A 24,443-nucleotide genomic window follows, 5' to 3' on the forward strand; every position below is an offset into this window, starting at 1 on the left:
GTGCCCCGGTGCTCATTGTGCAGCCGAGGAAACATCGCAAGGTTTCGACGACGTTGGTATGAAATGGCAGAAACTGCTTGTGTCGCGGAAGCACAAAGATTAGGTTGCGTTGAAGCTACACATGTCTTTTGCAATGATCCTGGCCTGCTAGTGTGAGGGAAACGGGAGCGTATCCGGAGGAAAAAAGGGATTACAGAGCTGTTTTTTCTCTGAAAAAAAAAAAAAAAAAAAAAAAAAAAAAACAACAAAAAAACGTCCGGGGTTGTGTCTCTCCAGCGGGCAGCAAACGGAGACTGCGGGTCGACACTGTTGGAATTAACCGGAGAGGGTGAGCTCGACATATGGATATTTGTTCTACCTATGAGACATGTTTGACTTGTTATTGTGAACCATTGGCGGGGGGCAGACTAATGTTGGGACCCACACGTTACTGTAAATAGGTGTTACTACAGCATACACAGTGACCACCACAGCAGGCAGGACAGGTCTGGCCTAACTGGTAACAGGCAGCCAGACTGAGTGGCTACACTGGGAACTACTGTAACCTATCCCTGTCAGTGCTACACACACATTAGCACCGCACACACTGCAAACCGTGGACCGGGTGGTGTCGCCAGTCATAGAACAAGTGAAAGGTTGGAGTAAAAAAAAAAACAAAAAACGCCGTGACCTCCAGTCTGTGGTCACCTAAAGACGCTAACGTCTTCCATGTCAACAGAAATGACTTGACGCCGTTGAATACACCCCGCTTTAGCTAACATCAGGTCGCTGATATTCGCCGCTGTGATATGATCTCATGCATATTTCTGTTAGGCAAACTAAATGCCTGCACTGTAAGCTGAGCATAGGTGGCTTTACCCTGGGTATTCTACTGTAGCAGCTTGTCAGTGCATTCAACAACAACACTGAGCAGATGGGATATCAATATTTGGCTACATGCAAGGCTGCAGTCTGGCTGGTTATGTGTTTTTATGTGATTTTTGTGACGTGTAAATGGCCTTAAATTCAAAAGGTGACTGTGAGTATTATTCCCTGGCAGCTGCATAATGTTGCAGCTTGGTTTATCTGTGTTAGAGCAATCAGATGGACATTTATCAGCTTCTGTCTTTACAATAAAGTAAAGATAGCTTATCAGGCCAGTGGATCAAATGGGAAGTTTTCTAATCCGTCACATTACTCGAAGTGTCTGATCAAAGGTGCGTTAGGGCTTGTGCGTGCATCCCTGGTTATGCCGTCTGTCTAACGTGTTCCTGAAGTCATGTTCTGGGGGGGATGCAGCTCCCAAAACTGCATTGCACATCGCTAGCGAGGTTTTCGAGACAACCTGCCAAGAGAACAGCAGTGGTCGGCCAAAAGCACCAAGAAATCTGATTCCTGCACCAAAAGTGAAATGTAGCCTGCAGAGGTTAGACTATGAGTCCTGGCTAACGCACGGTAAGCTCGCATTCATATCTGGAGGACCCATTGGTTGATAGCCACAGATTGTGACTCGGAGATCATTTAAATGTTCTCAGTGGTTTAGCCACAGTCACGGTTGACTGCTGAGTCCTCAGCTCAAACTGAATGGACAGCGTCCAAACCCAGTTGACGGGGCAGTTTATGGTACACGCAGGTGAATGCCGTAGTTTTCTTTGTTAGGTGGAGTGCTGGTTCTTGTGCTGTAACCTTGCGGCCCGGACCGGCTGCGTCACCAGTGAAACGACAGCGTGTGACAGTTTGAACAGTCGCGGTTGAAGGCAAAGACAGTTTCCTTGAGACAGGATCACCACTGTCTCGTGTCTCTGCACACATTTGTTCAGATTCTTTTCTGCAAGATGTTCATGAAATGTTCATTCATTTGTGTGTGTTTTTTTTCACCTACAGTAGCTGCAAAGAAGAGTTCTACAGTTTGTTGGTTATTTATAGGCTGTTACAGTATGTATGATGTTTTTTTTTTAAAAGTGTACTGCTGGGCGATATGGCAACGTTTTATCCTGATGATTTGTTTCCATATCAGTCCATCATTTTCATACATATCACAGTATGGATTCAGTCACTGTACCTGTTGTAAAATAAGAATAGTTGTGTTTTTGTTACCTGTAGAAAGAGCCGTCTTTATCTACAGAGGGAGCACAGGCCGCCATGTTGAACTGCCATGTTTTCAACAGTAGCCCACTTTTTTTGTGACTTTGAACGGGAGGGAGAGGCGAGGGCGTTGTAATCTGCAACTACACCGCTAGATGCCGCTAAATCCTACACCCTGGGTCTGTCCGTTTAAAAATCCCTGGTAGTAGATTCAGAACCTGAAAAGTGACAAACAATGTTTTTGAATCAATAAATTGTACAAAAATAATAGATAGATAGATAGATAGATAACAGCATGTATAACATTCACAGCTGGTGTCAGTTAGGGGCTTCAGTTAAATTTAAATGTTCCGTCGTGTTTGCGCTTTGGCACCATGCCCACTGAAATGAAACGGCGTGTGTGAGGTGTTTATTAACGGGGTGGACATATTAATGCGACTGTTTGTAGTGGGGGTGTTCCTCTGAGGGCGCGCTCCAGGGGACGGGTGTATCTGCTGGAGTTTGAGACTGTGCGCTTTAACTCTGCATGGTTTATTGGATGATGTTGATTAAGGTGGTAAAATTGGATTGCGGTATGTGTCGTCTTCGTCGGCGTGGATTTTTGGCTTAGGCAAGACGAGTGTAACAGTTGCATCACTCGTGTGTCTGCTGTCGGACTTTAAGAAGCCTAATCATTCAGGACTGCCTCATCCGCCGCGGGGCCAAATGGGGCTTTAAGTAGCCAAAGTATTACCCCGCCACAAATGTGTTGTTACCTTGTGTAGCTTTGTTTCTGCTCCTTACATGCGGATTGCATGTTTAATGTAGTTTTTTCAGTTTTCTTCCTTCTGCGTTGAACTAGCATCGATTTTTTTTTTTGTAAGACGTTGGCAGTTTGTTAGATAACTTAAAATATAACATTTTACGATTAAGACATTAGCTAAGGTTGGATTGTACAAAGTCTGAGTTTAAATACCACCAAACCATCCCTCCAGACAACCAGAGAGAAATGTGGTGCTTTTTTTTTTTTTTTGGTACCAGTGTTTGGCACAGAATGTGCCCGTATGAGCTCTTATCAGCAGCCGTTACTTTGGCTGAATGTGAGCAGCTCAGAGATAAAATCCAACTCTCCCAAATTACTGGCGGGCTCAATCTCGGTCCCCCAGATAACTCCAGCCTTGAATCTGAACGGTAAAGGGAACCAGAACAGACCTGCAACAGCCAATGAGAGACAGATCAATTCCCAGGTGAGACGGTGTGACGGACAGCTTCGAGGGAAAGACGGGGGCAAATCTGGACAGGAGTTGCCGAGGCGAACGCGTGTTCACCTGTACAAAGGCCATATGTGACACAGTTATCTGTCGTTTGAATGACCGTCGACCCATAAAGGTTGACGTCCTGTGGTCAGGTTAATGTAGTCGTACACCTGTCTTTTGTTTTGTTGTATCCATGTATAAAATAGAACCCACTTGATCATTCATTTATCTGTGTGCAGCCCCGGCTGTATAGCATTGTGTAATTTGGGGGGGGTGTCACACATTTAGAATCCTCCACCTCCTAACAGTTGAATGGGGTTGACACAGCCTGACACACACTGTCATATCGTTCAGCCCCATTTTCACACGCAGCCACAGATGCTCCGCTCTCGCAGTGACCCTGACGTGTGCTGTTCCGCCTTCAAACGGGAGAGGAAATCACGGAGCCGAACATCAGCTTAGACGCATCCTGCAACCTTTCAATAGGCCTACCTGCCGCTGGTAGAACATGGCAGGAGCACACACGCTCTCTCTCTCATGTGGCCTATATTTGCTTTACCGAATGGCATTTTCTGAAAAGCATGTTGGAAGTGGTTTATATGTTCTTTCTGGTCCCTTTGCAGCCAGATGCTGCTGGCAAATGAGGATGACGTTTTTTTACTGCTGGGTTGGTCAACAAAAACAGGGTTGGAATCATGTCCTGTGAGGTGTGGGTACAGATAAAGCAGGAAGAGTTCATTAGATTGGACGTGGCACCGTAACTTTGTTATGCAAGATCACAGTGAATGATATTAGAATATAGGAACATGAGAACATTATATAACAAGGTTGTTATAGCAATCATAATGTGCAAATAATTCTCGCCTTTGCTACAGTTAAGAAGTTATGACACGTTTGGTCTAAATTCTGCCTAAAAAGATCCACTGTTGCACTCCGCATTCACACATTACAGAGAACTTCCTAGAGCTGCACCTTTAATCGCAATGTTATTGAAATTGCAGAAGAATAATCTTTTGATAAAGGTAAAATGTGTGACAAACAGCATTATAATGAAATACTGGAGTGCTACAGAAATGCCCTGGCCTACAAATCTTGTTCTCCAGATTTAAGAAAGTATGTTTGACACATGTTAAACCAGTCCGTTTACTACAGTGACGTGGCACTGTTCCATCCATGCGGTTGTGCTAGTGTAATGTTTGTTATGTAGTGGTTGGGATGGTGAAACCTGGCTAAATGGAGTGCAGGTGACACATGAGGTGGTTAGGCGGGAGTATTTGTATAGGTCGTCTTTGGCAAAGACACAAATCCGAGACACAGATCCGAGTGAGTGAATGTGTTTGTTTAAGAAGCTTTTGATTACGCCGTGTGTTTGCCGGAGTCGAGCCTTTTTGCCAGACATTTGCCACTATGTCTGTTGCTTTAAGAGGAGTTCAGACTCTTTTGTGAGCCTTCCCTTCACCTCTGCAGAGTGTGGCTCAGCTGCAGACGGCAGAGAGAAGATGATGTTAGGATCAGAGTCGGGGAGAACAAGGCAAGGAGGAGAGGAGACAGAGATGAGGAGAAGCGGAAAGGATAAAACAAGTGGAGGAGAGGAGGAGGCGCAGAGGGAAGACGAGCTCAGAGTTGAATGCAAAGATGACTTTGGTGGCGTATTGATCCTGATTTCAGCCACTTTTAGAATTTGATTTGACTTCCTGTGTATCTACGAAAACTTCTAAGATATGTCTTCTCATTCATTTGTGTGTCTCATTACAGAGCAAGCCACTGATCTGCTAATCGATCTTTAGATAGGGTTTGAATTGCCTTGGTCCTGACTTGGTTTCTGCTCTCTTCTGGTCTGAACCCGACTCAGCCACATCTCCGCTTTGAGCTGGATTTAACTCAGGTGGTGCTGACTGCCGCCCTGCCAATAGAAAAGAAAGCACAGTGGAAGAAAAGAGCGTCGGTTTGAAGAACCGCCCGCCCTAGAATAGGAAGAGGAGCGCAAGGAGACGGAAAGGAAGGAAGGAAGGTGGGGGGTGGTGTCAGGAGTCGGAGAAATCCAGAGGTCAGGTCGTGGTCCGTGAAACGTACAGCTATCATCACAACGCCGACCTCCTCAGCTCGATGCTCCAAATTCCACTAATGATTGGTCGTCTCCAGAGCCAGCATGAAACCCAGCTTCCTGCTCCCTCTCTGTCTCTCTGCATGCATCGTCACTCCATCGCCCAGACCTTTTGGGTTTTCTATAGGAGTCATTATAATTGATGAACCTCACTTGAGGATTGGAAGCATGGCTGCTTTGAGCTTCTCATATCAAAGAATTATTTTCACGGTTGAATCAAGGTTTTTTTTTTTTTTTTTTTCTTAGGCTGAAGGGGCAGTAAGAGTCACACGGCCCCACTGCACACGAACATATCTGCCATCAGTGGGGTCGATCACTGCTGGTGACTCAACAGTTCTTTAGAGAATAAATAAAACCCGCATAATCCCAACCCTAGTAGTGTTTAATTACATTAACAGAGTGAAGTGGTGAGGCAACAGGCTGATTCCGAGCCAGGCGGCCTGCAGCGTCTACAGTAATTCATTAGCAGCTCCTCAAAGTCTCATTGGCTGTTGGCCTAAACAGTGGCTTTGATGCTGGTACCTCCTGTTTGCCCACCATGTTAAATGTTTCCACCCAAAGTACCTGGAACTTTTCTTCCCAGCCTGTGCGTTTCCATGGAGACTCGGCAAATTAGTTCACTGACTTGTGAGAAGGTCTTTGTGCTCAACTATACAAAAGCGTTGAACAACAAGTCAGTTCATTGGTCGTATGCCTTTTTTTCCCTTAACTCCATATTGATGTGTCAATTAACGTCACAATTAACAAAAAACAAACTGGTTTGCGGCTGGTTTTAAATATGGTGGCTGAAATAAAGTAATACATAATAAAGTACTACCCCCTGATCAGGGGGGGTAAATTATGTCCCCTAATTTAGACCGTGGTCCCTGTGGTGGAAACAAAGAGTTCCTCCAAAGGTTCCTAGTCCCAGAGGGAAAGTTCCTGCGGTGGAGACTCTGCTAAGTTTGACACTGCCATCAACATTTGTTCCAAAATACAGTGATTCATTTGGAAAAAAGTAACCTTATATAATGCTTGATAAAATAAACAATGAAAGATATTGTCCTCCATTGACAAGTAGTGGTTCAGTGTGAATGTTTCGGCTGCTGGAAGGAAGAACAAGAACAAGAAAAAAAAATGACAAGCTTTCTTTCTCTTTACGCACTGCAGGTCTTGAGAGGAGAGCTCCACTTGGATGCCCAGTCACAGCGTTTGTCCAAGGCTTCACCATGAACCGGAACAAGCGTGAAAAGGAGTACTACAGTATAGATGTGGGCGATTCAACTTTTATGGTTTTAAAGCGCTACCAGAACCTCAGACCCATCGGATCCGGAGCACAGGGAATCGTCTGGTGAGTAAGAGGAAAATAAATAAAATGTAAAATATTTGACAAGATACACTCAACTGAAGGTCCATTCGATCAGACTTTTGTGAAGTTTTTAACTGTATCTCATGGTCTTTGTGTGTGGCTGGTGTTTGCTTATCACTTAGACGTACTTATGTTTGTCACACAAACCAGTGTTTTTACATTGTTTTCATGATAGGTCATAGTCACACTATTTAAAGAAAAACTGACATACCAAATATGACTCATGTTTCATCTTAAATCAATGAATTGTCCTTTTTACGTCTTATTTTTTTAAAGTTTGAATGCTCAAAACATGATTAGAATTGAGTGATCAGTGATAAATGAATGACATCCTTATGTACAGCAGTGTGTTCTGAGCCTTGTGGATCATGTGTCTGAAGTTGCTGTCCATCAATTTCTCAGTCAGAAACTGCAGAATGGAACTTTGGCGCTCAGCTTTTGCCAGCTGTCGGCTCAGATGTTGTAACATCAGCATAAGTTGCATACACAGAAACTGACTCATAACCGTAGTGTTTGTTGACAGTACAGTATGGTTTTGTGTTCCCTGAGGATTTCTGTAGACACGAGAGGATTAGAGGGAGGGTGAGTGCTGAAATACGTTCGAATCCGAAACCCAGCATCACTCAGGTCCGTGTCAGGGTTAGTTCCCGTATAAACGATATTCTATCATATCAACAGTTTGTGCCACGATGCCGTTGTTTACATATACATCATTCCAGTGGTTGATGGATTGGACTGTTACATTTTTAATCAATGGCCAAAAGGTGGAGTCCAAAGTAACCCAGTTCCCGTTCTTGTAACACAAGCTAAGCATGATAAACTCATCTAAGTTCTTTGCTGTCATTAATCATCTCTGGTCCTCATACCAGGTAGGAAAGGCAAGAAACTGATGCGCATGGGCATCAGTCAAGGCTTCATTTTGTTACGTGAGGAATTGCTGGTGCTATTGCTCAAATATCAACAGCTGTCGTGCTTCTCTTACACCGGCTTTACCTCTGAGGGATCCGCAAGATTTTTGTAAAATCCTTTTGAAACCCAAATTAGTCTGGGAGCTGTCTGTCCAGGCGTCTGTTGTAGCAGTGTTTTTAAACAGGAACATATGCTGAGTGACCAACTCTAGTTTGTCCATTTAGGTGTATGAGGTGGACAAAATATTATAAACAACCTTGAGTATAATTGAGTCCGATAGAACAACACCATAAAGTACAGCCTCAGAACGTGCCATGGCATTGAATCAACAAACAAACATCTTAAAGCTACTATGATCATTTATTTATATTGAACAATGGCCCAAATGTTGCCTGTATGTGAGAGAGGTCACTTGTACAGATGAACCCTCTACGGCTCGTAACTTAAGTGTTTTTTACAGTGATAGTGCTCTACCTGCTCAGCACCCGACAACAGACAGACAGTAGCTAAAGAGCCACATATTAAACATATAAAGCACTAACTATAGGCTGATGGTGACCCTGACCAACAGACAGCAGCCTGACACCAAATGCAAAGAAACACACATACTTTAAATAACAACACACATTAGTTTTCTAGCTAATGACAACCTCCTATTCAGAACCATGGACACGCTGTCAGTTTAAATAACTAACTAACTGTAGCACGTTGGACAGATTAGAAACCTGCAAGTCTCAAGCTGTATTAGTTCCTCAATGGTGTGGTGCTTATTCTCCAAATACGGCTGCAGAAAAACAACTACCTGTCCTTAGCTGGTAAGCATACGTTTGTTTACATAGCGTAACATTTTTGGATATAACTCTAAATATGACCCCCCCCTCCCCCCTTTAATAAGGGAAAATATAAAAAATACATTTTAAAATCCTTTTTACATGATTTTAGATTGCAAACTGTTAACAAATTCAGTTGGACTGTAAGAAGTACCCTAAAAAAAAAAATCACCATTTTAAAGCCCTTGCATGTAGGAATGAATCACAAGAATGCAAAAGACACTGTGGTGCCGCCTCTTTGACTGAATTGGCCAAAACATGTTCGATGAGAGTACAACTTGTGATTTCATCTTCAACATTGCAAGCACCCACTGGAAGAGTGTGAAGGGTTAAAGTATCAGTACTCTCAGGCTTCTTGACTCATACTATTGTTGTATATCGTGTATATATAAGTTTTTGCTTTCACTACCACAGTTCAGCGTATGACCACAACTTGGAGAGGAACGTCGCCATCAAGAAGCTGAGCCGGCCCTTTCAGAATCAAACTCACGCAAAACGGGCCTACAGAGAACTGGTGCTCATGAAATGTGTCAACCACAAGAACGTAAGAGCTTTCTGTTTTCTTAGCGTGTTTGTTATGTTTCTGTAGATCATATTTTACCATCAGGGACGGCAGATTTTGAGCTGTGACACCTTTACCGTCTCTCTGTGCGCTTCCTGTGGATACAGGTTTACGCCCGTGTTTAAACAAAAAGGTTGTTTCAGAGTTGAAATCAGTGAAGAAGTAACAAGCATGTGGGAGCAGTGAGTTCTCAGTAGACACAATTTTTAGTCTCTAAATCAGCTTGAACATCATTCTTTCCCTTGCACCTCCACTGTAACTGTGCTGCATCAGGCTCTATTGCAAATGATGAAATATTGATGTGTGGTCATTTGTTATTCAGAATAATGTAAAGTAATAACTTGTGACATTTTCATAGAAATAAATATTCCATTGCATTTTCCAACCCTTAATTTCCCCTCCGGACTGGCAGAGTATTAACTGTGTGTTTTTATTTTTCGGCAGATTATCGGCCTATTAAATGTATTCACACCACAGAAGACACTGGAAGAATTCCAAGATGTGTGAGTAATACGGAGCCAGAGAACATCTGCTCACTGTGTGTTTGTCAGATCAATATAGGATATAGCATGCTGGGGGCTTGGATTATCTTTTCTGACTTAAAGGGGCTTGTGGTTAGTGTGTTATCCTGTGTCATTACAAGTACATAGTACGAGGAGATGTATTTCAAGGAATACATATCATGATGATACCTGTAATGTAAGTGGACATGTTTAATGTTTAAGACACTAGCTTCAGTCAGTGGATTATCAGGTGGAAATGTGTCATCCTAAAATAACTATGATCACTGACTTAAGTCATAGTGAGATTCAAATTTAACATCAGGGGTCAGGTAAAACTCACAGGTCTTCAGCATACAAACTACCAAATCACTCCCTGGTGGTTCTGCTCCGGCTTTTATAAATTCTGCATTTGGGTGGACTCTGGCTTTTAATAGGATCAACACCGGGGCATATTCGGCAGGATGCGCTTCGAAGCCGACAAGACGCCCATGCGAGTGGAAACTGGCTGTGGGTTCGCAGGGAGTGGAATACTAAACTGAGATGTGGGGGAAGTGATGGTTTCGCAGAGTACGACGGGAACAAACATGATTAATGCCATCCTCTAGAAGCTCTGTGTATGTGTTTGTCTGAGATAGTGTGTGTGTGTGTGTGTGTCTGCAGTGCTGTGTCTGCCTGATTGGAGCTAAAAAGGAAACTGGACAAATCATAGCCAGAGGGTTGCGGGGCGAACACACAGTTAGAGGATGGAGGACGAACACTCCATTTGCCTGTTTGTGTACCTGAATGCATACTTGTATTACAGTGCAGCACACAGTGGATTATAACAATTTCTAAAAAATATGGATTTCAGTACAAACAAATGTCAACCTTGCACAAATACATGACAATGACTCATACCCATTTTCAGTTTTTAGTAAACATTGTATTAAAACATGGAGTGTAAAAAAATATCACGCAGTCCTACTTTCAAAATGACTTCTAAAGCTGCCTGCTCTGTCACCAAGATGTTTCTTTTTGGTATAAAAATCTGTCAGAACATCCGTACTCCATGTAGGAGGATTGTAGGGACTGATGATGTAACAGCTGCCAGATAGCATAACATCATCACTATTTTGTTAAGTAGAACCCTTACTGTCACTCCCTAAATGCCAAGGAAAGCAAGTGCTGCGTGGGTGAGGAAATGGGAGCTCGAAATGTAGTTTCACATTTATTGTTGCTCGTAGTTAATAGCTTGATGATATAGTCATAGTTTTCTTTCTTGAGTAACCAAGAAAGTTAAGCCAATCCACAGTAAGATGTGGGCCGGTTCATGTAAAGTACCAACTTATGAAAACTCTGTGTATGTATGTCCGCCAGCCTGCGTGCGTCCCTGCGTGATCATTTTCCCCTCTGTGGTTTCCCTGCAGGTATCTAGTGATGGAGCTGATGGATGCCAACCTCTGCCAGGTGATTCAGATGGAGCTGGACCATGAGAGACTCTCCTACCTGCTCTACCAGATGCTGTGCGGAATCAAACACCTGCACAGTGCCGGCATCATACACAGGGTGAGGCACGCCGACATGCGCGCAAAATAGTGTTCATGCATCAGCTCAAGATAAAAAGGCACACATTGTATATCGTAGTCACACATGAACAAAGTGAAATAGAGCTGTAAATGAACATTTATGACTCAGCAGCCCCGCATCTCTCAGCAGCAAGTTCAGAGGAATCAGCAATGACAAGGCTGCCAACATTGATTATGTTAATGAGATTCAGCAAAATGTCCTAATGTGGTTGGCAGCCATTAGCCAGAAAAATATGGCATTGAAAAACCCATGTAAGCCAACTGAGCAGCAGCAAACGGATCGTGTATAATGTTCCCAGCTTTTAAAAGTTTAAAGTTTGAAGTACACAGAACATTTTGGGAAATACACTTACTTGCTGAGAGTTAGAGGAGAAAATTGCGCGGTGGCCCAAAACACTATAATCTGTCATTTTTACACTAAGTTACACAAGTACTGAGCGGTAGGTCTTGGGTTCACAGATTGTATAGGTATCCCCAAGTGCACAAATGTGACTCTATTTGTCATAATTCTACTTTTATATAGCTCTGTAAATGGTTATATCTTGAAATGTGATACAGCAGCGTTTGCTTTGTATTGCATTTTAAGAATAAAATGGAAAGGAGGCTGTGATGCACAGGGTTAATGAGCTCTGCTAATCTGATGTCTCCCTCATAAACAGGCAGGATGCCGAGTTAGAACTGGACAGTCTGATGTGTGTAAAAGTGTATGTGTGGTTATTTGTAGCAGCCTGGTGTCATTTTCAGGTGATTTAATGAAGGTAAACATAGTGGAAGGTCGGGCGTAATGGTGCTGCACTCTTCTCCAATCAGAGGCTGCAAATTCATCAACATATCTGTCCTGCTGCCTTTAGATGGCTGCTGGGACTTAATGAACGGAAGGAGAAGCTTTTCATACAGTATAAAGCAGCTGTAAGAGCCACTCATAGCCATTTATAGTAGAAGGCAGACTGGTTTATTGACATTTCTCCTTTAACCACGTTAAGTAACTAAGTCCTTAGATCTGTTTATTAACGCTTTAAACATTATTCCGTTATTGCTGCGCACTGTCCGAGATTTGTGGCAAAGTGGCTGCAGATGAGATGTCTATTCACGGCACATCTAAGACACACCAAAATACCAACAGCTCTCTTCCTGCTGACTCATTTTGGCACCTCTCCTCTCACCTGTGCACCCCGAGCACCGAAACACCAGGGGCCAAGCCAGTTTCAAGGTCAGGAAAAGTGCTGCCTGCACTTGCTGTTGCACTGCCACAAAATATGGCCCATAACATGTTAATCGGTGAGCTTTAGAGGTGCTGGTTGCTGGTTGGTTACCCTCAAGACAGGACACCCCCTCCCCCCCTTACTCTTGTCTTTATACTTAACCAAGCTAACCGGCTGCTGGTGGTAGCTTCATATTTACAGTATAGACATGAGCGTAGGATCAGTCTACCTCTCAGAAAGATGGAGAACTGTTCCTTTCAAATTTGGGAGTTGGCAGACTCTCATTTCATTTAGATAACCAGATAACACAGCCGAACAGAAACAGGACATTATGCAGCATAGATGATGTACAGGTTGCAGTAAGCGCACACATACACACTCAGGTGCTTGTTCACGTTGAAACAACAGACGCAGGATATAGCAGCGATATACAAAGGATCCCTCATGTATGCGCACACACACACAGAGAGTGACGGCACTCTGTCAATCACCCTCAGTGAAAGACGCAGCAGTAGATTAGCGGAGCCCCTCTTGCTCTGCCAGCCAGAACTAATTGAGCCACAGGCGGAGCTAACCAGCCCCGCTCGCATCAGCACGTCTCGGCACGCAAAGCTTTCATAAGGTGAACAGATGCAATATGAGTCATGGATCGGCAAAGATTCTCTTGTTCTCGTGGGCTCTGTCTCTGCGATGAGAGCTCTCTAGTCCTTTTTAAGATGCCCAGAGCCGCTGAGCACTCCCTCTACAATACACTGTCCTACCTCTCAGGGCAGTTGAGCACAATCAATTGTGCTTTAGCCCTACAGTCCAATGGCCCCGTTGTTAAGAAGCAGTGATAGTGATTATGATCATGAGGATTAGTTACCTGTAATGCATTTAAGATGTTGATGTTAGTTAGTTAATTAGTGTTGTATTGTATTGTATTGTTGACTAGTGAGCAGCACCCCTGATGGCAGTAGAAGTCTCCAAACTAGGAAGTGGTTATGACAGACGATGATGATTGGTATGAAATGACAGATGAAGTAGCCAATTTTGTATGTAAATTACACCGAATGCCAACTAGTCAACTTGTCAGGGCTGACAAATTCGTTTTTGGAACAAATTAATTGGCATACGGCCATCCATAAATTGTAGCCAGAGGCAACGAGTCAGGTGCTTTTATGGTGAGAGAAAAACACTTCCATGGCAACAATATCTAGCTATTCGCTTTTAGTGAAAACAAGTGAGCTGTGGACAAAGCAGGTGGAAATACCACTTTTCTACCTTTTACACTAGCCGGTGTAAACAAACACGGTGCTCTCTGTGATGCATCATCTCTGTGGGTAATTGTTTTTTCACACTACACCAAAAGAATGATGGTTTCTTCTAGAGGAAAACAAGCATCAGTATCCAAGCTGCACCACATCAACAACTTATTGGACATCCCCACCCAAAAGTGTTTTTCCTGTGTCAAACTCTTCCTTTTACCTTTTAGAGCAGAATACCAGCATACCACAGCGGTACTACCTCAGTCTAAGTCAAGCTCGTAACCCTCTCAGTGTTGTGTATTGTGAACAGGACCTGAAGCCCAGCAACATCGTGGTGAAGTCTGACTGCACACTGAAGATCCTGGACTTCGGCCTGGCCAGGACAGCCGCCACCGGCCTCCTCATGACGCCCTACGTGGTCACCCGCTACTACCGCGCCCCCGAAGTCATCCTGGGCATGGGATACCAGGCCAATGGTGAGTGGAGGAAAAGCGGCTTCCAGACGGCGACCGGCCAATGAGGAGCTCCTAAGCTGCTGCCTGGCCTGCTGCATGGCCCTCCCCCCGCCCCCTCCCCGGGATGTTTTTCGACAGCACCTCCCGCACACACACACACTCTCCCACACACACGCTCCCTGTTCCTGTAAAGGTCACACTCAGGGGGGAAGTTGGCATGTTGGGCATCGGTGCTTTGTGGGAAACTTCCTGTCTGGGGACTCCAGTTCCCAGCAGTGCTTTAGCATGCGTTTGATGTTTTATTAAGAGGTTGCCTGTCCTGAGCTCCTTACAGCCTGGCTAAAAATGCCAGTATGAATACAGGCACTTGTGCATGCTTCAGCAGTTTCACTTGGTGCTCCTGCTTGGAACGTACCACAGTTTCTGCAAGACGGTCTTAAAGGAATAGTTCAACATTTTGGGAAATATGCTAATTTGCCATGTGTTGTATGGGAAGATTGATACGACTCTCATACGTGTCTGTTCGATATGAAGCTAGCGCCAGGAGATGCTTAGCTTAGCTTAGCATATAGATGGGTTGCAGGGAGAAACAGCTAGACCAACTCTGTTAAATATTGTCACATTATATCTCGTTTGTTTAATTGGTACGAAATCTGAAGTGTAAAAAAGTTGAGGTTTTACAGGGGTTATTTGCTGGACTATTTCTTCCAGGAAAATATGATGTGCTAATTGGTGAGCTTTGGCAGTGCTGGTAGGCAGATCTTAATACAACTGGACAGAGCCAAGCTAGCTGTTTCCCTGTGTTTCCAGGCTATGCTAAGCTAAGCTACCTGTTTGGCTTCATATTTAGCATACAGACATGAGAGTTGTATCAGTCTATTACTCTGCTAGAAACAAGCACATTTCTCAAAATGTTAAAACATTGATAGATACGTGACTGGGGCTCCATTGGCCTAGCAGATAGTACTTTTATGTATAAAGTCAGATGCATAATGGCGAGAAAACAAATCTATATATTTTGGGATATAAAATCTGTGCAAGCATCATGAGGTGTATACATAGCAATAATGCTCCCGTTATAGCAGAATCTACTAATACTCCATCCTTAATCCTTTGGAACAAAAACACTGACCCTAATTTTTCCTGCTGACTTGTTGCATTTCTTTTGCTTATTCTCTTCTTCCTTCTTTTATGCTGCGCATATATAGTGGATATTTGGGCTGTGGGCTGCATTATGGCAGAAATGGTTCGCCACAAAATCCTTTTTCCAGGAAGGGATTGTATCCTTGAGCTGCTTGCAGCAGTGTCTGGCACTCCTTGTGAAACAAAACACAGCACACAAACGTCTTTTGTCTCTATAAACCATTAGTTTCATCAAATGGATCGCACGGAGATCATATCCTGTGAGCAACTACAGAAATTCTATTTCTCTGATTTGCCTGACACCCTCCACTTGCAACCACCCACCTGCTCTTCCTACAGATTCACAAACTCACACGACTCCCTCCTCACTCACCTAAGCAGCAAAGCTGTTATTTCAGACACGACAGTCAGACGAAAAACCTGAAATAGAATTTAATGGTTTGCTCTTCCATAGTTCAGAATTAAACTGCAAAAACATAACCTCGTCTATCCTCACTCAGCTTCCCATGTGTCTTTGTAGACGCCGGAGCAGCAAAGCATTCAGACAAAAAAGATGAATTGTTAGGTTTGGCTCCACACTATAATACTGAATAAATTGGTGCTCCGCTACAGAAATATTTGTGAGACTCTGCAGTGTCGCACATGTGGGTGTGACAGAGAAAGCTCCAAAATGATCATTTCTGGCCTCACAGATGAGAATATTCCAGTTGAACACAAACAACGTGAACTGCAGTGAGGATGCTGAGGGTGTTAACATGCATCTCTGCACAAAACATTTTCAGAAGACCTTGAAAGTCAGTGTCTCTCTTTTTCAAGCTTATTTTTCACTCAGTGTTCCTGGAGTAGAAATGAGTCTCTGATTAGTGGTATTGCTGTTCTTTCAGAAATTTGCACTATATGTAGTTTGTGCTAGCCCAAAAACAAACAATAATCATTTCCCTTAACCCTGTGGGACGCTGACCCAGGTTTGCACTCAACTGCATGCAATTCCTGTTTGTCATGTATCACACACATCACCTTGGCACCACATCGTGTTTTTTCCCTTTTGTTGTTTTGAGGGTTTTTTTTTTTTTGTTGGGGTTGTTTTTCTGTTTGTTTTTCAGTCCTGCATGCTAATTTGGTGGTTGTCATTTCATTTTTCAGTTGATGTCTGGTCTGTTGGCTGCATCATGGCTGAAATGGTCCGGGGTAGTGTGTTGTTTCCAGGCACTGATCGTATCCTTAAGTTAAACCTCCATCCGAACCACCCAAAATGTTGTCTTGTCTCATCCTTTGTCTGACATCTTGTTCATATCTGCGCACACAGTGGGGGAAACCTGCAGAGCTACTGTGCCTGTTTAATGAGTGGTGACGTCATAGTATTCAGTGTTGACATTCATTTCTTTCAGCGAAGAGGGATGACAGGTCCTCTTCATAGCAGGCAAAGCACAGGTGTAATTAATAACGCTAATGGCTGACCCAGTGAGCCATACTAGTGCGCTAACGAGCACAAAGCTAGGGTTCATTAATTACACCTGTGGTTTTCCTGCTATGACATGTAAAAATGTTGGTCACGAAAGCGGTCGGTTCAGTATTTTTTAACCTTGTCCTTGTACACGAATGAACACAATGCGATAAACATTGTGCTGGTGCTTTATTCAGCAGTTGTAGCTGGTTTGCATGTTTTCTTGAAACCAGCGTTCTGCATAGAGGCTATATTTGTGTTTATTGTGAGTGTGTATCAGTATTTGGGAACATTTTTGGTGCCCTATTACTGATTTATTACTTTACATTAAGAAGCTACATGAAGCTAATGGTTGTTTAAAACTGTAATATGCTAATGGTTGACTGTGGCTAGCTAAATTTAATAAAGCATTAGCTTGATAATTAAATCTTTATATTGGTTTAAACACTCTGCAGTGTTTAGTGTCCTCAAAGAGAGGCGACATTGACGAGATAGCAGCTAGCAAGTTTTTTTCATTTTTAGAGCAGCAGTCTTAACTAATGAGTCTGTTAAAGTAGTATACGATTTAACTAAAGCTTACATTTGGCGGTAGCGCTCTAAGAAGGCTAATATTGACCAAATGATTTGGCTAATGGATATACTCATAGTTAAAATCTATATTTAATTGTTAACCTGTATGTTACCATGTAATAATACTAATACTAATCAACTTGGCTTTGGAAGTAGGACTTATCTGACCTCTCCTAGCTTGATAATTAGAGTGAATCGCCATTTTGTTTTATTTCAGTATTGAGTCGGGTCCATGTATCTATGTATGAAGAGGGTTATTTTAACCTAACCTGCCACAGTAGCATGTGACTCATCAGTCTCACTAATGTAATATTAAATTGAAAGTGAGGTAGCAATTGTTAGGAGCATTTAATGTTTTTCAGCCAGTTTGTGTTGGTCGACTCACTACAAATTATATAGCAGCGTTGATGTAAGCCTGGCTCTGTCACAGAAGATAATCCCTTCTTCAGAGCTATGATTTGCTCCATTGTTTGTCTGTTTTTTGGAAGGAATTGACTTGCGTTTGAATGAGTTTGGTCGATAATGTTAGTCAGAACCTTTTATATTCTTTGTGCCAGGGTGGAAGTAAACCATTTGTAATTTAGATTTTATACACTTATTGATTTATAGTTTGTGCATCTGTCAAACTTGTCTTTATCCAGGTTTTGGTATGACTGGCTAGACTTCCCCTCCTTGTTGTTCATTCAGTTTTAAGTATGAACAAAGATGTGAACAAGGTGTTTCTGTATGTGTCCTCCAGGTACCTCTATACATATTACATCTGTATGTATATGTGTGTTTGTTTTTGTCCTCAAGAAAAAGAGTTGCACACATATTTCTAGCATCTGGACCACTTGAGGTGAGCCTCACCTGTCTCACCTGACATGCAGTATTTCCAAACTTCCAGATGTTTGAAATGAAATTCTTTGCCACATAGTTCAAGGTGTATGTACCTGATTCAGTCCATCCTGAATGATTTAAATCTGTTACAACCTTTTCCTCAGAGGTAAACTACAAATATATGGTGTGCCTTTTTTTCTACAACCCTCGTCCAGTAACAACATTTCTTTTTCAGCACAATTGCAGTTACACAAGTATTTTAGGAGCAAATCCAAACCAGCACAATGCAGTACAAGACACTGAAACTCCAGATGGCTCTCAGTTCAAAATATTATCCAAAATGCTCCAGTCCGGCTCTGGAATGGCCGCTCCTTTTGTCCAAACCCAGCCTAGTGCTTTTCTTAATACTGTAACCTTAAGATATCGACCAGTGGAATAAGGTGATCGAACAGCTGGGCACGCCGTCTCAGGAGTTCCTGATGAAGCTCAACCAGTCAGTGAGGACCTACGTGGAGAACAGGCCACGGTATGCTGGCTACAGCTTCGAGAAGCTCTTCCCTGATGTCCTGTTTCCTGCAGACTCTGAACACAACAAACTGAAAGGTAAAGATGCTGTGGTCTTTCTAATGCCCCCATCATGTGTAGCACTGGTGTGAGGTTGCAAATCTAGTGCAAAGAGTTAAAACCGTTTTGGAGCACAGTTCCTCTATTATAGGTGCAGCAATCGTCCAGCCTGAAGGGGAACCATTTTAAAATTTAAATAGCCATTTTTATCACAGGCCAGACATTGCAAGGAATAATGAGGCAATGATGAGTTTTATGCCACAATGCTTCAGTTTTATTGCTTGAAATTTGAACAAAAGACTTTTTAAAGCTGGTTCTCTTTTCGCTATTGTAGAATTTATCACGGGTGAATTTTAAATGTCTATGATTGTAATTGAAGGATTATTTCTAATTTCATGTCCGTGGTGGCTCAGAGAGTATGTGTCCACTTGCGAAGCAGAATTTTTCCCTCCATATAGCATCAGTTTGTGTTGCATTCTGTTTTGCAGTCTTACAAACATTTGCTGACAGCAAAGCCCAAGTGGCAAATCACTTTTCAGTGGCTGCTTTAGATTAAGCACTTATTACGGAAGCTGACAGTTCAGGACCAAGTTGTTTACTGTGAAGGGGAATTTACCTCAAGCGCACTCATGTGTAAATGGAGAGAAGATGACAGGAACACTCACAGCTAGCGCTGTAGAGCTGTTGCAACATGTCGCGAGAAAAAAAGGAGCTCATCTTTTTCTGTCCTCATTAATTTACAGAAGCAGAAATATGTGACAACAGTGTATTCCCCTGAAGAACTCCCGTTATACTGCAAAATTCCATAGAGCACCTTTAAATAAGCTCACGTTAATTTTCAGAAAACTGCATCCCTCTGAATGACATCATCCTGTAACAGCATTCAATAATGGTCCTCCAGATATGTTTCATGACACATAAACATTCTCTAGAATAAATATTTGTTTGTGATGTTTGTTTTTTAACCTAAAATCCTTAAAATGACATCTGCTTCTTCTCCCTCATTTAAAAAAAAATAAATCAAAAATCTATGAGCATGTGCAGTGGAGGTTTCAAGTTTTAACAATAAACTAAGCTGTAGAGCTGCAACAATTAATTGAAAAACTGTTTTGTGTCATTGTCCACATGTCCACATTCTCTGATTTCAGCTTATCACGTGAATATTTTTTGGTTTCTTTTGTCCTCTGTGACAGTAAACTAAATATCTTCGGGTTGTGAACAAAAGAAGAGATTTGAGGACATTTTGTAGACCTAAATAACTAATTGATTAATCTAGAATCTGATTGACAGATGAGGAAAATAATTGTTAGCTGCAGCCCTACTAAGTTACACACTGGACCATGATAGGAAATATTCTTGATGTCCCTCCCTGCATTGTGTCCTGCTCCAACACAACAAGTTGAATTATTGTTTTACTATTTATTTTCTAATTTTCTACAATTTCTTTTCAGCGAGCCAAGCCCGAGACCTACTATCTAAGATGCTGGTAATAGACGCGTCAAAGCGGATCTCAGTGGATGAGGCTCTCCAGCACCCTTATATCAACGTGTGGTACGACCCTACTGAAGTGGAGGCAGTAAGTACTCTATAATTAATTACATTCTCAAGTTAATTAATTGCTCTGTTTAACGCCCCTGAATACTTGGTTTTAAAATATTCTTTTAAGATATTAAAAGAATCCACTTATTAGAAAGAAAACCTCCTGTCTCTGTATCAGGACTACAAGCTATAAAACTCAGTCTCCCCTTCTCTCTGAAAATGTTTGTGCTCTGCATGTAAAAGTCTGTGTGTGGTGACACAACGTTACTCTCCTTGGAGACAGAATGACTCATCCAGTGCAAATTGATTTTGCCTGTGATCAGGCGAATTGGGAGATGAGGTGAGTTATTGCTTTCTCCCCTCTCCTCTGGAATGAAATCACTCTTCAGAACAGCACAGCCTTGAAAAGTGCAGATTTGTACACAGATTTTGCTCTGACACTGCATAAATGCATCAGATCTCCGTTTGACTCTGGGGAGGACAGATAACTGTGTCCCACAGCTGGCTCTGAGGTAGTTGATTCCAGCATTTGTGCTATAAATTTGATTTTATAAGTTTGTGGTATTTTTCTGGACTGGTTTGTGCATGCCAAAGCAGAAAAAAAACTGCATTAAATGGGTTTAATGTGAGGAAGGTTAAATGCAGCATTTTTCTATCTTGTGCTGTCAATTAGCTGAGTCTGTAGGTTTTCAGTTTGAGCTGGGAGCTACTGCAGCTGAGTTTTACCCCCTCTAGTTTAAGTTTTGCTCATTCTTCACCTGCTGTTGTAGTTGGAATCAAAACCTCAGTTCTGCTAGTTAGACAGACTAAATTGTCAGCCATATTAGTAAGTTTGTGTGACAGTAGGGTGGCCTAGTGGTTGGTGTCCTACAACTTTAATCTCATGAGTTTGATCCCCATTAATGGTCCATAAACAGTCTTAAGACAACTAACCTTTGCTTGCTTGTAAAAGTATAGGTCAATGTAGAACATACAAGTAAAAGCTATTCTCTGGAAGAATGCTATACAGTCCCTTTTCTAATGGTTTTGGATGTTCACTGTGCTGTTTAAGTCTACAAATCATTTACGTGAGTGTGATGTGTGTCGACTTTGCTCTATGTTTAGTGAAATATAGAAAACGTGTCTGTCTGTTTTCAGCCACCACCCGTGATCACAGACAAGCAGCTGGATGAGAGAGAGCACACAGTGGAGGAGTGGAAAGGTAGGAAACATCCTCTCTTTTCTCCTCTTCTCTCCCTCCTCTTTGATAAGCTGACATAAGTACTTAGCTTTTTGCAGTGTGTTGCATAAGGTTGTTCTGTGTTCGTGCTTTGCAGCCTGTGGGACATTTTCATCTTCATTCTCAAACTGATATACATGTTTTCCTCTGCATAGTCTGAACTCGTGAATGAGATAATGTTTTCCTATTTTGTTATTTTATTTTGGAAATAACTGACGCATGTTAATTACATGTCCTCTTGGTTTCCTATTTTCACTTTCTAAACGTGTTTTTTGTTCTTGTGTAAAATCTGTATTATTCTGTGGTATTTTCATATAATTACACTAGATTGTTACTCTGTGATTAAATAGAGGCATTAGATTTTCAAAGTCAATTAAAGGAAAGGTCAGAATTGTAGATCATTTTAGACAAATTGTCGATGGTGTACATGGACAGGGCCCAAGACTTGATTATAGATAATTAATGGAATTTTGAGTCCAAATAAACATTTCAATTTAAGCTGCAGGAAGTTTTGACTTTGACTTTAACACATGACATCTCTGACATAAACAGACATAAGACTACTAGTGACTGTTATAGGGTTTCATTGGAACATTGAGCAGAGTATCATCAGCATAGAACTGCATAGCCCAGAAATGTTTTCTTTACAAATTACTTAAATGCGACATGGAAATGGAAATGGGCAGTGATTGACCCCTTGGAAACACCAGAGGAATGTGAGGGGGCAGAGAAGAAGAGGTGCCTCCCTCAAGTTGTTGCTCCATTTAAACATCTTCCTCCTCCTCAGGGCTGACACAGTGATAATGGCAGCAGGAGATTTACACCTGGAGTGTGACTTCTTGGTGTTTCCTGATCACACACACAAACACTGCCAGAGGACGTTTCATTACATCTTTCTCTCCTTAGAAATAAAATCCCATGTACCTTTAATTACCATTCATTTATTTCACTAGTGGCTCCAGATCACACAGTTATGGAAATTGACTGAAGAATAAAATGGCAATTAGTTAAAAATTCAGAAAACCTACATGGTGACATTAGTGAAGTGCATACAGCTTACTAATGTTTACCAAAATGTTCACTGTGGGATGCTTTTGCCTGCCTCTCTGCTTTTTCTGTATTAAATGATGGTTTCTTTTTTGTTGCAGAGTTGATATATAAAGAAGTGTTGGACTGGGAAGAAAGGACAAAGAATGGCGTCATCAGGGGACAGCCAGCGTCCATAGGTTAGTGGAGTTACTTGTGTGTCTGAGTATGCGTGATAGAGATCACATGAGAGAGCTTGTACCTCTTAAAGATGTCTAAATGATCCAAATTGTGATTATTGTACAGCACACCTGTGCCCATCAACTGTCCAAATTGAACTGATACAATTCTGCATTTGACGTGGTTGTAATTTCTGTCACGGAAAAAGTGTTTTCCATTCTTGAGCTTCATCTTGGTACTTCATTTCTGTAATTCCTCTAAAGGAATCGTCTGTAGGTGAGTGACAAAATTATCACACTAATATGTCTAATTGGACGCTTACTACATATTGTGTTATGACCCTGCGTAGATTTGGCTAAAGTGGCACAGGACTTTTAACCAGAATAATAATTGTAGTAAAGTAGTAGTAGTGGTGACTGTCCACTGCAGTGCATTTATCCAGCATGTAATATGGCATTAGTAGTGCTCTTTTTAAATGTTATACATAACATATATTTCTCTGATCAATGTGACAGCCAAACCAGTCCTCTGTGCCTCTGACCTTTTTCATTGTTCTGATTTTATTACTTTTCTTCTGTTGTGTAAAAAGTTTTTTAAGTTTTGAGAAGCTGTTACCAAATTATTATAAGGTTTTATTTTAAGAAAGACATCCATATTTAAACATTAAAGAGTATCCATATTTAATATAGTTTCTCCTGCATTCATGAATAAACAACTTAAAGGTTTTGTCTTTGTTTTTAAACACCTATAAGTCTTACTTTGCAACCTATTATGTTTTGATGTTACTGTGATAGTATATATGATCATTTAGCACTTGAGTTGGCTTGAATAGAAAGTGAAAGAGACTCGATTAACTTAACCACAGTTACACAAAAGTGCTTCAGCTGCTGCGTGTTCACTATTGATGGCTGACCACAGGCCTGTTCCTGTTCCTCATAGCACAGGTGCAGCAGTGAGCAGCAGCCCGCAGCAGCACCACCAGCACCACACCTCCACGTCCTCCTCCGCCGACGTCTCCTCCATGTCCACTGACCCGACCCTGACCGACACCGACAGCAGCCTGGAGACGGCCAGCGCCGCCGCTGTCCCCGCCGCCGCCGCTGCTGCTGCTACCTACAGCCAACGCCCCCGTGGGCCCTGCTGCAGAGTGACTATCATCCTACTATCTACACCCCGGTCCTGGGCTGGGCCTCACCCCCGGTCACATCCAAGACCACTAGCCCGACACTGGCTCCTGGCCCCTGGCCCCAACCCCTTGCATTTTCCTCCCCCCACCTCCTCTCTGTGCTTGTCTTCAGTAGTGTAGCGATTAGCCAGCTAGCTGTTTGAAAAATATTTTGATTTCTGAAAGGACAAAACTTTTTTCTTTTTTATTACAGTTATAGTCTTTTTTTTTTTTTAAAATTAGGATTTCTTTTTGTTTGAGTCCTAGCTGTAATTTATTGTGGCATTTGTTAATTTTTCAGAAACCTAAGATGATAAGAGAATTTTTATGATTTCACTATGTTGCGGTTTGTATTAACCGACAGTGAGAATTTAAAGAAATATCTGTAAAATGTTTTAATGTGATCTATTTTTCTGTTGAAAGTCATTTGTTTCACTTGTAAGCTACTGCTTTTACAACTTGCCATATAAATGTAGATTGAGTTTGTACAGATTTTACTGTAGATGTAGTTTTATCTTCGATACAAGTTTGCAGTGAGCCATTGAAACATAATTGAATTGACAAACGTATGGTCTTAGTACTCCCCTTATCTGTTTTATCTCACATAATATGGATACTGTTTTAAATGCATATGACATATCCATTTATTTGAACTGAGATCATGTAGATTTACTTGTAAATTTTTTTTTCTTGTGAGTCACTACTACTTCCTACATTGTAAAATTCTAATGAAAGCTTTATAATTTCCTC

At 42.0% G+C, this 24,443-nt stretch overlaps 1 protein-coding gene across 1 annotated transcript; it reads left to right on the forward strand.

Moving 5' to 3' along the window:
• Window positions 1–23,635, forward strand: mapk8b (mitogen-activated protein kinase 8b). Its single transcript, XM_035671355.1, has 12 exons — window positions 1–328; window positions 6,553–6,733; window positions 8,905–9,034; window positions 9,497–9,555; window positions 10,962–11,100; window positions 13,880–14,045; window positions 16,311–16,382; window positions 18,421–18,603; window positions 20,016–20,140; window positions 21,241–21,304; window positions 22,471–22,548; window positions 23,468–23,635. The coding sequence occupies exons 2-12, from the start codon at window positions 6,612–6,614 to the stop codon at window positions 23,482–23,484; spliced, it is 1,155 nt and encodes a 384-aa protein (XP_035527248.1). The 5' UTR covers window positions 1–328; window positions 6,553–6,611; the 3' UTR covers window positions 23,485–23,635.
• Window positions 23,636–24,443: the final 808 nt, after the last annotated feature.

This window comes from Morone saxatilis, unplaced genomic scaffold (assembly GCF_004916995.1).
Source record: "Morone saxatilis isolate NCDOM2014 unplaced genomic scaffold, NCSU_SB_2.0 Contig1, whole genome shotgun sequence".
NCBI lineage: Eukaryota > Metazoa > Chordata > Actinopteri > Moronidae > Morone > Morone saxatilis.

Coding starts and splice junctions, on each gene's coding strand:
- mapk8b (XM_035671355.1), top strand. CDS start 6,612: ATGAACCGGAACAAGCGTGAAAAGGAGTACTACAGTATAGATGTGGGC. Junction 6,734..8,904: donor GGAGCACAGGGAATCGTCTG/GTGAGTAAGAGG, acceptor TCACTACCACAG/TTCAGCGTATGACCACAACT. Junction 9,035..9,496: donor AATGTGTCAACCACAAGAAC/GTAAGAGCTTTC, acceptor ATTTTTCGGCAG/ATTATCGGCCTATTAAATGT.